Source organism: Equus asinus, chromosome 8 (assembly GCF_041296235.1).
Source record: "Equus asinus isolate D_3611 breed Donkey chromosome 8, EquAss-T2T_v2, whole genome shotgun sequence".
NCBI classification, from domain to species: domain Eukaryota; kingdom Metazoa; phylum Chordata; class Mammalia; order Perissodactyla; family Equidae; genus Equus; species Equus asinus.
The window spans coordinates 8,718,193-8,730,704 of record NC_091797.1 but is presented as its reverse complement, the minus strand read 5'-3'; the positions used below and the strand labels follow the sequence as shown (position 1 = coordinate 8,730,704).

At 35.1% G+C, this 12,512-nt stretch overlaps 1 protein-coding gene across 4 annotated transcripts in view; it reads right to left on the bottom strand.

The window, feature by feature from the left end:
* Positions 1-12,512, bottom strand: part of KHDRBS2 (KH RNA binding domain containing, signal transduction associated 2) — a 560,070-nt gene that overhangs the window by 371,148 nt on the left and 176,410 nt on the right. For all 4 annotated transcript variants that reach the window (XR_011504916.1, XR_006532064.2, XR_011504917.1 and 1 more), the window contains exon 3: positions 2,475-2,591. Coding sequence is in view for 1 of the 4 variants with exons in the window: in XM_014860065.3 (XP_014715551.1) it covers positions 2,475-2,591 (117 nt within the window). In the remaining 3 variants the exon portion in view is untranslated. The remainder of the gene's footprint in view (positions 1-2,474; positions 2,592-12,512) is intronic.

Below are 12,512 nucleotides of genomic sequence, written 5' to 3'. Positions count from 1 at the left end.
CAGATCCTCCCTCAGAGTCATCACACCTGGCATTCTCTCTTGATTCTGGCTTTTCTATGGTTGGTTCCTTTTTATTATCCAGCGTTCTACGTGATCATTGTATCAAATTATTGCTCCCACCACCATTAACCTCTTTTCCCTTCCTCTGTTTTATTTTAATCCATAATAGTTATCCATGCCTGAAAGCACAAAATCTATTTATTCACCTTTTTATTGTCTGTCTTTATCATTGGAATGTAAACTCCAGAAGAGGAAATTTTTGTCCTATTCATTACTGTGAACTAGAACTATGAATGACATACAGTGTGTCCAATAAATAATGCCGCAATTGTGCATGAGTATGTGCTTGCGCGGCTGTATATACACATACACACATATACGCTTCCATTGAAGAATCAGACGAGTTTCATTCATTTGTTAGAATAAAATCTTGCTTCCTATTCAGGTCACGTTACAGAAAGGCAAAATAGCCGCTTAGTAGTAAATAACACACCAGGAATTTATTTTGACTTTAATCAACCGTTCACCAAGGTAAATTTTTTCATATCCATGTCTGTGGTTTTATTTCAGCTGTGTGTCTTAACTCAGCAGTTAAGGTCTTATCTAGATCCTAAAAAATGTATTTTGTAGTGCAATACATTATTATCACTGTTGTTAAACATTTTCATTTTCTTCCATTTTATAAAGGAACAATGAAAATGCTCAAAGCATAGACAAACATGATGGCTCACTCAAAAAGTAATCAATGAGAAACAGGGTTTTAAGTAACAGGTAATATCAGTAAATTAAACCAAATGAAAACTTAACAGAAGCAAATTTGCTTCCCAGTAGATTTCAAATACTTATGCTGATACCTAACATGCTCACAGGGAAAAAGGAATCCAATTTAAAACTTTATGAACAGGAAAAAAATGCCCAAATATATGAGAATGAAAAATACCCATCTGCTTTAAAGACATGGAGAGACTACACAGAGGCTCTGGGTGTGCAAAGCTGACGAGGACATTTCTCTGGTCTGTGGAAGCTTACAGTTTAATGAGACAAACAGCAAACTTCAATAAAATATGTTAAGTGATAAGAGAGAGTTTAGCCTATTACAGAAGTTCAGAAAAGCCCTGCGAGGGAGATGATACCTGATATAAATCTTAAAGAATGTGTAAAAGTATAAAAGCACACAATAAGAAGTTTACATTATAAGACTATGAGATATTAAAGAACATATGAAAGCATGGACACAGATTATTATATATCAATTTCTCCTCCTATATACAGAAAATCAAAACTGGTTTGTGACAGAGGGAAAAAGCTTATCTCATGACTAGATATTGGTGTTACCACCTCTTAAATACTTTTATTCTTTGTCCTAAATGTTCTCAGAAAAACTGGAGGCAGGAGATTAGCAAGAAGGTAGTCATTTCTGAAACTATACACAGTATAGAGTAACCAAAAGTTACCCAAAATAGAAGACTAGTAAAAATCATACCGTTTGCAATTTATAGAATTGACTGTCAAATCCATTCTAAAACAGCACCCATACATAGATTTACTACAATTAAGACAAAATATTTAGTGGATTAAACACTCACCAGTTCAGTGACATTTCTCTCTAACTGTATCCATTTAAGACGTCATATTAATAGTTCAAATACAGAAATCCTAAGCAATTTTGTAAGTAATTCCTATAGTCAGAAACACATGTTTGAGTATTTTATTTTCCATGGCAACATATGAAATCAGAAAAGAATGGCCTGGTCAAATGATACCAGCATAACATATCCACCCTTCCCAATGAATTTGAAAAGATCCTTCTTGAATAAATCTCGACAAATAGTTATTATTTTTCCAAAACATTGAATTCTAACACATATAAAATTGCTATGACTTTACAAAATGGGAAAATGATATCATTCAGATGTGAAATAAATCATTTCAGACATCCAAGTTGATGTATTTCTCAGCTTATTGTTCTTCTAGGGTCAGGTGAGTTGCCTAATAGCACTGAAACATTTCAAAAATAAGTGGAATCCTCCTAGATTTGCAGATAAGTATTTGAAATTGCTTCACATAAGAGGCTCAAAGTGAAATAGAGCAGAGAGAGAAAATGAAAGAATGACACAATGGATGTGATTAGATGATATAGTTGAAGGAGGAAAAGGGATCCAGCCAGGGAATTACAGAAAATGAACACGGACATAAAGAAACATCCTACAGAGGACACAGAAAAGGTGGGAAGAGTTGACAAGAATCTACAGAAAGGACTAAAGAAAAAAAATAAAGAATGTTCTGGAGAAAAAAAAGACCAATAATTGATTTCTATGAAAATAAAGGAGACATCAGAAAGTGTAAGAGTGGTCCCAGAAGATGACAATCAAAGGAAATAACAGGAGAACAGTTCAGATGGGCGTGTAAACTTGGCCCTCAGTGCTCCAGGTAACCTCCTGGATGTGTTAAACAACAAATTCAGAGTTCAGTACCTTCGCTTTATCTCTCATTGATCCTTTGCCCAGGATAGACATTTTAGCACCTGTTTCTTCCTGTAGCCTCTTCAAGGAGTTTCCTCTTGGTCCAAGCAATTTCCCCACAAAATTGAACTAGGAAACAAAATCAATAGAATGTCTGTTTTAAAGTAGAGAAAAGGAATAATTTACACCAAGAGTAACTGATGGGTCATGAGTTTTTCAAACTTTACCATGGAGAAGAGAGTCACACCATTCACACACACAGACATGCACACATGCGATACCATTTCAGACCTCTAACCTAGGATCCATTATAAAAAGGATGCCTCTTCCTAAGGAAATGCCAAAATCAGTAATAAGTTGAACATATCATTTACCTATATAATCAAATAAATAAATCACTTATTTAGGTAAGAATTAGGGATAAGCACTATGGTTTACACAATTTCTAAAGGCTTTTCCTCACAATCAAAATATTGAAATAAAATATGATTTTAACATGTCTATTCACCTTCAAAACTGCAAAAGTTAATATTTTAAGTTGATTTTTAAAATAAAATTTAATACTCATACTTGTTAAGCATGGTCTGTGCCCATAACATTCTATCCCAAATTTCATGTTAGGAATAAAGAGATTCAATTATTCTCCAATCTTACATTGTCTATGTTAAAAGAGCTGTTCTTAGGATCAGCAAATAAAACACGCCAACACATACAAAAAAGTTTCAAACACTACAGATAGAGAATATATACCAAACAATGTGTCTAAATGAGAAATTCTGGGGCGAGGGGTGTCTATCCAATTTATTCATTCTGAAACATGGTTAAAAGCAGGTGAACTAAGAGCAGTTATCAGAGTATGTTGTCAGCTACCAAAAGGAACACTATCAAACCAAACGATTCAGATAATCATTCACTGATTAACTTAAAAATACAAAGGGCTTAGAATGCACCAAAAACTATGTTGGACACATGAAGGACAAAGGTAAATAAATTAACTGCCTTAGAAATCAGAGTTTTTCTTTTTTTAATCCATGGTCCCACAGTAAGAAATACACCACACGCAATGGTAAAAGACTAAATGCTTTTCCCCTAAATCCGGACAAAGTCAAGGATGTCTGCTCTCATCATCTATTCAATATTGTACTGGAGTCTGGATAGTTGCATTTTTAGACAAATAGATAAATGGAACACTATAAAGTTCAGAAAGACTACAATTAGATGGTCAATTGATTTTCAACAAAAGTACTAAGGTGATAACTCTTTTCTTTTTATTTTACTGCAGCAAGATTAGTTTATAACATATACATTTCAGGCGAAAGGTGATAAAATTAGAAAAGTAAAGTCTTCAACAAATGATGCGGGAAAAATTAGATATTCATATGCAAAAAACAAAATGAACACCAAAAAAACCCCGTTTACGTCCTATCTCACATTCAGGCAAACCTTATTTGGAGATCTATCACAGATATAAACATAAGAGAGTAAAATTATGAAGATTCGAGGAAGGAAACTACAAGAACGCCTTTGCAAACTTAAGCTGGGAATGGTTACTTAACTAGGAAGCCAAGAACACTCACTGAAACTTTTTCTGATCCAAAAACCATTAAGAAATGGAACAGACAAGTCACAGACTGGGAGGAAAAACTCCCCATGCATATGGGTGGAAAATGACCAGTATCTAGAATCTATAAAGAAGTCCATCAAGTCAATATTTAAACATACAAATGCACATCAGATTGGTAAAACTAAAAGAAAGACTAAACGTTGACGAGGATGTGGCACTACTGGGGCAATCACCATTGTCAATTTGAAAGGATACAACTACTTTGGAAAGAAGATGGGCAATTATTTATGAAGTTAAACATGGAGATCCACTATGACTCAGCAATTCTACACATAAGTATTTAACCAAGAGAAATAAAAGCATATGTTCACAAAGTGACTTACACAAGAATGTCCAATAATTTACACAATAAATGTTCATGACATTTTATTCATAATCATTAAACTAGAAATGAACCAATGCCCATCCAAGGAGAAGAGATTAACAAGTTTATATATAAATAGAAAATAATTAGTCACTGATTGACATAACAGCATGGATGTATCTTACACACAATTATGTTAAGTGAAAATAGCCGGATATGAAAGAGTACAGCATGTTAGAGTGTATTAATACAAAATTCTAGAGGCAAAAACAATATATGGTGTTAGCATTCATAAGAGTGATTGCCTGTTGAGAACAGAAGGCTGAGGTTGGACTGGCTGGAAAATGACATGAAGAAATCACCTGGGATGATAGAACTGTCTTGTATTTTGCTGACAGTACAGGTTTATTTTGTCAAAACTCATCAAGCTGCACACTAGCTCATACAAATATTTAACAAATAATAGCATAATGAAATGTCCTATAAAAAAATACTACTCCTTGGAGGTTTATGAAGGACTCCCACTAGACTTTTAAAAAAATATATCATTGCAAGCTATGCAGATGTTGGAGGAGGTCACTGAGAGGATGTGACTGCTGGCTGACCTGCAAACTGGACCTGGGCAATCAGAGGCTCCTCACACCCTCCGCAGTCCTTGGAACTTACATTCTACCCACTGTTCCAGCACTAGGAGTCACTTCAAGGACGCAGCCTTGAGAGAATAAGGTTTTGTTGAGACCATCTGGACCGTATGCATGACTGAACACCGGTAAGGCCTTGATAGAAACTTTTAAGATTTTGGCAGTCAGGTGCAGAGATTACTCATCTCGCAGCGCCCAAGACAAACCTCATTTATAAGTTCCTTTGCTTCTTAAACCCGCCATCCACCCATCTGGGGTGGTCTGCCTCCTTCTTCAGTTTTTCCCTGCCCTCCTTCTTCAGGGACCAGTTTCAAATTTCACCCAAGGAACTCCCAACAGCAAACTATTCAGAGAAAGAAATGTGGAAATATCCCCCAACTCACTTAGCAGGCTACTATAACCTTGACAGCAAAACCGAATCAGAAAAGGAAATTCACAGACCAAATCCACTCATGAAACAAAACCCACTCAACAAATAGTCGCATCACCAAGGCCTGCTGTCTATACAGAAAACACACGATTGAGTTGTGATTGTCATAGGCACATGGGTAGTTTAAGATTTATAACCCCTAACTGTAATTCACCTATTAACAATGGAGGAAAAAAGCCTACTATTTTATTTGAACAGAAAGATAATTTGATACAATTCAAATTCAATCATTATGAAAACTCACATCATGCAAAAAATGAAGGAAACTTCCTTAACCCAATAGTTTGTACTCAAAACTAATAAGAATACAATACTAAAGTGAAATAATACCCAAAAACAAGGTAAAGATGCACATTCTGGATCTTTTACTAAACACTGAAAATTCAAACCACTGAGTAACATAAATCTTATAAATATCAGAAAGTAAGAAACAAAATATCATTCATAGTTTATATAATTATACACATAAAAACCTTAAAATAATTTCAGAAAAATTCTTGGAATTAGTGAAAGAGTTTAGTAAAGATGTTTTATACAAAATCAATATAAAAAATCAATTGTGCTTTTGCATAACCAGCAACATATAATTAGTAAATGTTTTCTTAAAAAGAGATAGCATTTTTGACAGCAGTAAAAAAAAAAAAACAGATTTTCTAAGAATAAATTTAATTCTGTACTGTCAAAACCTTTACAGAGAACATATAAAATGCATTAATGAAACCATAAAATAGATATAAAGAGACAGATGTTCATGAACAGGGAGACTCAATGCTATACAGATATCTGGTATTTTCAGTTACATCTATGGATTCTATGCAATTCTAATTACAATCACAACAGGATTTGGATCAATTTACCAACTGGTCCTAAAATTTGTATGAAAAGGTGAAAGTCTAAGAATAGCCAAAACATCCAAAAGCAGAAGAATAAGTTGAGGGCCATTCCTATCACATACAAAGATCTATTATAAAGCTATATTAATTATGATAGTGGGAAACATGGAGGCCTGGGGCACAGAAAATATACTAGTGGAATCCAGAACCCAGAAACAGACTCATGCTTATGTTAAAACGATATAGGATACAGGGGGCATTACAGATCACTGAGACAGAATGATGGTCCCCTAAAGACGTCCATGTCCTAATACCCAGGATCTGTAAATATATCACCCTGGAAAAGGGACTTTGCACATGTGATTAAATTAGGAATCTCATATAAGGATATTATCCTGGATTATCCAGATGTGCTGAATGTTCTTATAAGTGAAAGAAGGAGCAGCAGAGGCAGAGGTTGGAGTGACGCAATTGCTGGCTTTGAAGATGGAAGGAGGCCATGAGCCAAAGAACAAGGGCAGCTTCTAGAGGCTGGAAAAGTCAAGGAACAGATTCTCCTCTAGAGCCTCTGGAAGGAATGCAGGCTTACCAACATCTTCACTTTAGCCCATAAGAACCATTTCAGAATTCTGACCACCATAACTGTAAGATAACAAATTTGTCGCTTTAAGCCACCAAGTTTGTGGTAACTGTTACAGCAACAGTAGGAAACTAATAAACTAAGGAAAGAAGGAACTACCTAATACAGGGCATAATTGGCTCTCCATAGTAAGACAAATGAAACTGCTTCCTAACAATAAATAAATAAATATATATAGACTTAAGTATGAAAGGAAGAATTTTAGAATTTCTAAGAGAAAAACAGAGCGAGATAATACCTCAGAATTCTAAAACAAGACAAAAATATGCTAACAGCAAAATAAAAGTTGGATTCAAATGAGAAATATCTGTTACTAAAATACACCACAAAGAAAGTGAAAACATAAGTCACAAGTTTGGAGGCTATTTATGTCACACATTACCGATAGAGCATTAGTTTATAAAAATAAGTATAAATCTGTAAGGCAAAGACGAGAAATTTAATAGATAAATAAAATTATGAATATGTCACTGAAGAAGGAACAGAATGGCAAAAGAAAAAAGCATGAAAATTTCAACATCATTAGAATTTAAACAAAAGTCAAATTAAGAGCACAATGAGATATCATTTTACACATGCTATGATGGCAGGAATGAAGAAGTCAGAAACCACACATTGACTAGAATGTGGAGCCACAGAGACTCATATACTCTGCTTGTAGGAATGCAGATAGATACAATCATTTGGGCATTGTCTTGTAAATCTGTAAATGCATTTAACCTATGTCTCAGGAATCCCATCCTAGGCATATTCTCAGAGAAATCTCAGCACATGTACAAGAATATTCAAAGTCTCAATGCTTGTAAAAAGCAAAAGCAATAGGGGAGAAACCATCAATTCAAAAATGGTGTGCTATCAACTGATACCATACCAACACTTGTCATATGTCTCAGACATGCTTCCCAGATCCCTTTCCACATATGCTTCTTTTAATTTTGGATATTCTCAATGACAGGAAGTTGCATGAGATTTGGAATGTGGGCCTGATTGGAGTCATTATTCTTGGCAGCTCATGGTGGTCAGACACGGCTGCTTTACTGACCTCTACGTGAGCTCCCACTCCGCAGATAAGGAAGTTCCACAGACCTCTCCACAACCTCCCAATTCTAGGTCCTGGCAGGCTTCAGGCTCAGATATTCACTGCTCATGGGTAGCAGCTTTCCTAAGGTTCCTTCCCCATCTCTTCCAATAGTCATTTTAGTCCCAAACTATCGATTATAACTATTATAAGGGAAATGGATTCTATTTTCCTGTCAGAACCATCACTGGTACAACTGAATAAGTAAATTGTGACATAGCCATAATGGAATATTATACAACAGTGAACATAACTTACCCAAATATATATGAAGTCTCATGAACAAATGGTAGAAATAAAATTTTGAGAAATTCAAGCTCTAGACATATGACACTCTCTTATAAAACTCAACAGGAAAAATTAGATAATATTTTACTTCTGAATATATGCATAAGTAGTAAATCTAATCCTCAAATAATGTGTAATAATAAACACAAAATTCAAGGTCTTGGTAACCTCTGGGAACAAACAGTATGTAATGTTATCAAAGGGAGACACACAGGTAGTGTCAAAGTAATAGGTAATATTTCAGACTTTAGTTTAACTTAGGGGTTCATGAGTATTCATTCTATCTTATTTTACATTCTACATGAAAATTAGATATATTCTGCAAATGCACTAAATATTACATAACGTTTAAAAAAAATCAAATAGAACAATTCCGGGTGAGTAAAATTTGACTGAACTTCTCTTTAATGCTCTGGTATAGACCCTCCTGCCCCATTACTGGTATTAGTGAAACAGCGAATACACAAACACCAAAGCACTCAAAATGAGGTCTTCACTGGGAATGCTTATGATTCTGAAAGGAAGAGATGGCATTTTACGCATTCCTGGCTGAGGACAGATTATTGACAAAATATATACATGGTCTCTACTCTCAGAAGATTCTGCTCTCTGCCTTGATTATGGTGACTTTTTCCAACACTTCTATTTCAACACACTGGCTTTATTTCTAGCCAATGACCAGCTTGAAAGCAAATTGTCTTGAAGCTGTAAGAGAGACAGCCACTTGATTCTTTCACAAACTCTGTCTTTTGAAAAAGAACACAAAAGTCCAACAGAATGATGTTGTATAATCAGAGAAATCACAAAATGATGGAAAGTATCTTTTAAGAGTAACATTAATTATATAACATTATTTTAAGCAAAGAGTCCTTCTTTTAATGTGTTTTTGAAATTTATAAATGTCCAATCTACCATTTGTTTTTGGTAAGAAGTATTTATTTATCATAGTTAAGAATGCTTCTGCGATTTTCTCTCTTCTCTAATAGTTTTTGGACCCAGCACTGAGGAATGGCTCAGAGGACTTTTTTTCCACCTATTATTTGGATGGGTAAAATGCCCCAACATCAGTGAATAAGTAGACCATAATGCTCAAGACCAAGGTTCTGTAGCCAGATTGCACAGGTCTGTAAATTCACTAGCTGTATAAATTTGCCTCTATTACTTAACTTCCCCTAAGCTTCATTTTTCTTATCTGTAAAATGGAAAGGATAGAGATAATAATACACGCGTAACAAGTTCTCAATAAATGTGAGTTCTTATTATTACATGATTATTATTGTTTCAGTAGATTGTAATAGTACCCGACATGTATAGTGAAGTCTGACATTGGTAACCCTTCTTTTTTTGTTTTTATGCTGTTAATTTTTTTGTATTTATTACACATTATTATTATTATTGGCTACTATTACTTGCTAAAATAAACATTTTTTGAAGGCTCACCGTGTGCCAGGCACTGTACTATGTTCTCTGTCTGGATGATCTCACAGCAAGTGTGTGTGTGGTGGTGAGAAGAAGTGTTTACCAAGCCCGTTCCCCGATGGCTGCCTCCACTGTAAAGGATGGCGCTTCCATTCAAATGCCCACAAGGAACACTGCCAGCCTTTCTTTCTCCCCCTTCCTGGCTCCTCAAGAGGACTTTCTTTCATGAACGACTGGACATCGTTTCTGTTTGAGGTTTTGAATCATCATACATAATCATGAAGCTGGTTACACACTTTTGATGTCATGCTTAGTTTCTGGAAATTTACTTTGAAATAAATTCTGAAAACAGCCAATACAAAAGCTGTTCTAACAAGACAGTTTTTTCCTCTGCTTTCATCCCATATTCAGTGCCACTATGAACAAAGCCGATTGACAGTCATGACAGGTGAATTATCAGTTCACTGACAACAGTTGGTTCTCAACTTTTCTTTAAAGCAAATCTCTTTTAACATAGAAAATAATTCAAACACCACATAGCCATGTCTTCAATATTTAACCATAATTTAGTAACTTGGGAGTCTCTAAGATTCTTAAGGCTTAATAGAGTGAACACAGCTGTGTTTTCAGTATGTTAAATACCTTCAAATAATTCTGAAAGTATTTTATCCACATATGTTTTAAGAAAATTAAATTTGTATATGTCAAGTTCATTTACGTTTGACAGTCATCGTGTAATAACTTTTATATTCAAAAAGTCTTTTGAGCAACTTTAACCAGATTTTAATTTTTATTCTAAAAGCAAATATCTAAATCATGTCAAGTAAAATGAACCAAAAGAACACATTTCAACAGATCTGTAAAGCAACAAAATGTAATCTGTGACAAAGCAAGCACTTATCATAAAACTGGGGACATTTTAAGAAAAATTTTTCAGGACATTTTTAACATAGTAAACTCAAGAACAGTTTAAATTAGGTCAAAATAAACTTCAATAATATTGGGAATATATATTTCAAAACTTATCAATTCATCCTCTAAGCACAGGACACCAGAGAATGTCTTATCTACAGTCTCTCATTTTACCTTTTCCTCATGATTAACAGATCTCCTTATTGCATCATTACTTGTATGAAATAAACCTTTTATTTTTACAAGTGGTATTTTTCTGGTCGCATGTTTATAGACTACTTTCAGCAGCTCCGTTTCTTCTCAAAGAGAAGAGGCAATTCACCTGGTCTCCGTCCTCTTCTTGTGGGCACTAAGATTACACCTGCTTTGTGATGAAAGGATGGTGTTGACACTAGGGCCACTTGGTCTCAACTGCTGGTCTCAACTGAGGGCACACTCAACTGCTGGTCTCTGCTCCTGGCCTCCTCTCATTCTTCTTCCATTTGAAACAACTGGACTTGAACTCTCTCATTTCCTGATCATCAAATTCCTCTTGTCCTCATATCTGTTAATATCTGAACATTATTTTCATCTCCACCCTATTCCTGATTTGGGGATGAATCTCCTTTTTGATCAGTAGGAATTCATAGAGCTGCTATTCTGTGCTTTGGGAACTCAACATTAAATCAACCTTTAATATTTGACTCTCGTGTTTGTTGCTATTAAAATAAAGTAAAGCAATTTGGGGCAGATTGCACAGAGACCACAGTTGCAGATCAAAAAATATTCTTCTTGTATAAACAGATAGGAAAAGACAACACTTCAGGCACTCACCTCGGTAATCATCAAAGAACACTGGTGAGCAAGGGAACAGAGTTTTATTCTATTGCAAAAGAACCAAGCTACGTATGTAGAATTAAATAATACCATTTAGAATTTACAGAGGACTTTATCAAAGAAAACCACTTTCTCTCTAACAAAATAGACAATGATGAGTATTTAAGAAAATAAGAAAGAAAAAACAAGAATGTTTTAGATTAACCATTAAAGATAATATCAATAGGTTGTCATAAACTAAATTTTATTCAAAACATATATTTATAGGGGCCAGCCCAGTGGGGCAGTGGTTAAGTTCGCATGTTCTGCTTTGGAGGCCGGGGGTTTGCCAGTTCAGATCCCTGATGTGGACCTACGCACCACTTGTCAAGCCATGCTGAGGCAGGCATCCCATACATAAAGTAGAGGAAGATGGGCACGGATGTTAGCTCAGGGCCAGTCTTCTTCACCAATAAAAGAGGAGGACTGGCAGCAGATGTTAGCTCAGGGCTAATCTTCTTCAAAAAAAAAATATACATATATATGTATATAAAATCAAGGATGGACTCAATTCAGTTACTCACTAAACACATTGGTTTAGCATCTAAAACTTGTGAAATGTATAGAGGATATAAAGTGACCCAGATATAAATACTTCGTTCAGGAAACTTACACTCCCGTGGGAAAAAAGGGAACATACATAAACTGTTAAAATTTTAAAAAGAAACTGATAAGTATGATAACAGAAGTACACATTAAGTGCTATGAGAATTCAAAGGAAGAAGAAATGGCTTCCACATGGGAAAGTTAGGAAGCTTGAGATTTTTGCAGAACCTTGAACAGGGAGGCATGGAGAAAGGCAGGGACATAAAAGGTCTCCAAAACAGGATACTGGGAAAGATGCAGTTGAATGGGGAGAAACTAAAGATGGGGAAGCCCATTGGACATTGTTTGGTATAACCTCCATAAATGATGACAGGAGCATAAAGTAGAATGGTGGCCACAGAAAGTAGAAGAAGAGATGAGATGAGTGAGAGATTGGGTGGTACCCTCAACAAGACTTCACAATTTATTGAATTGGAGGGA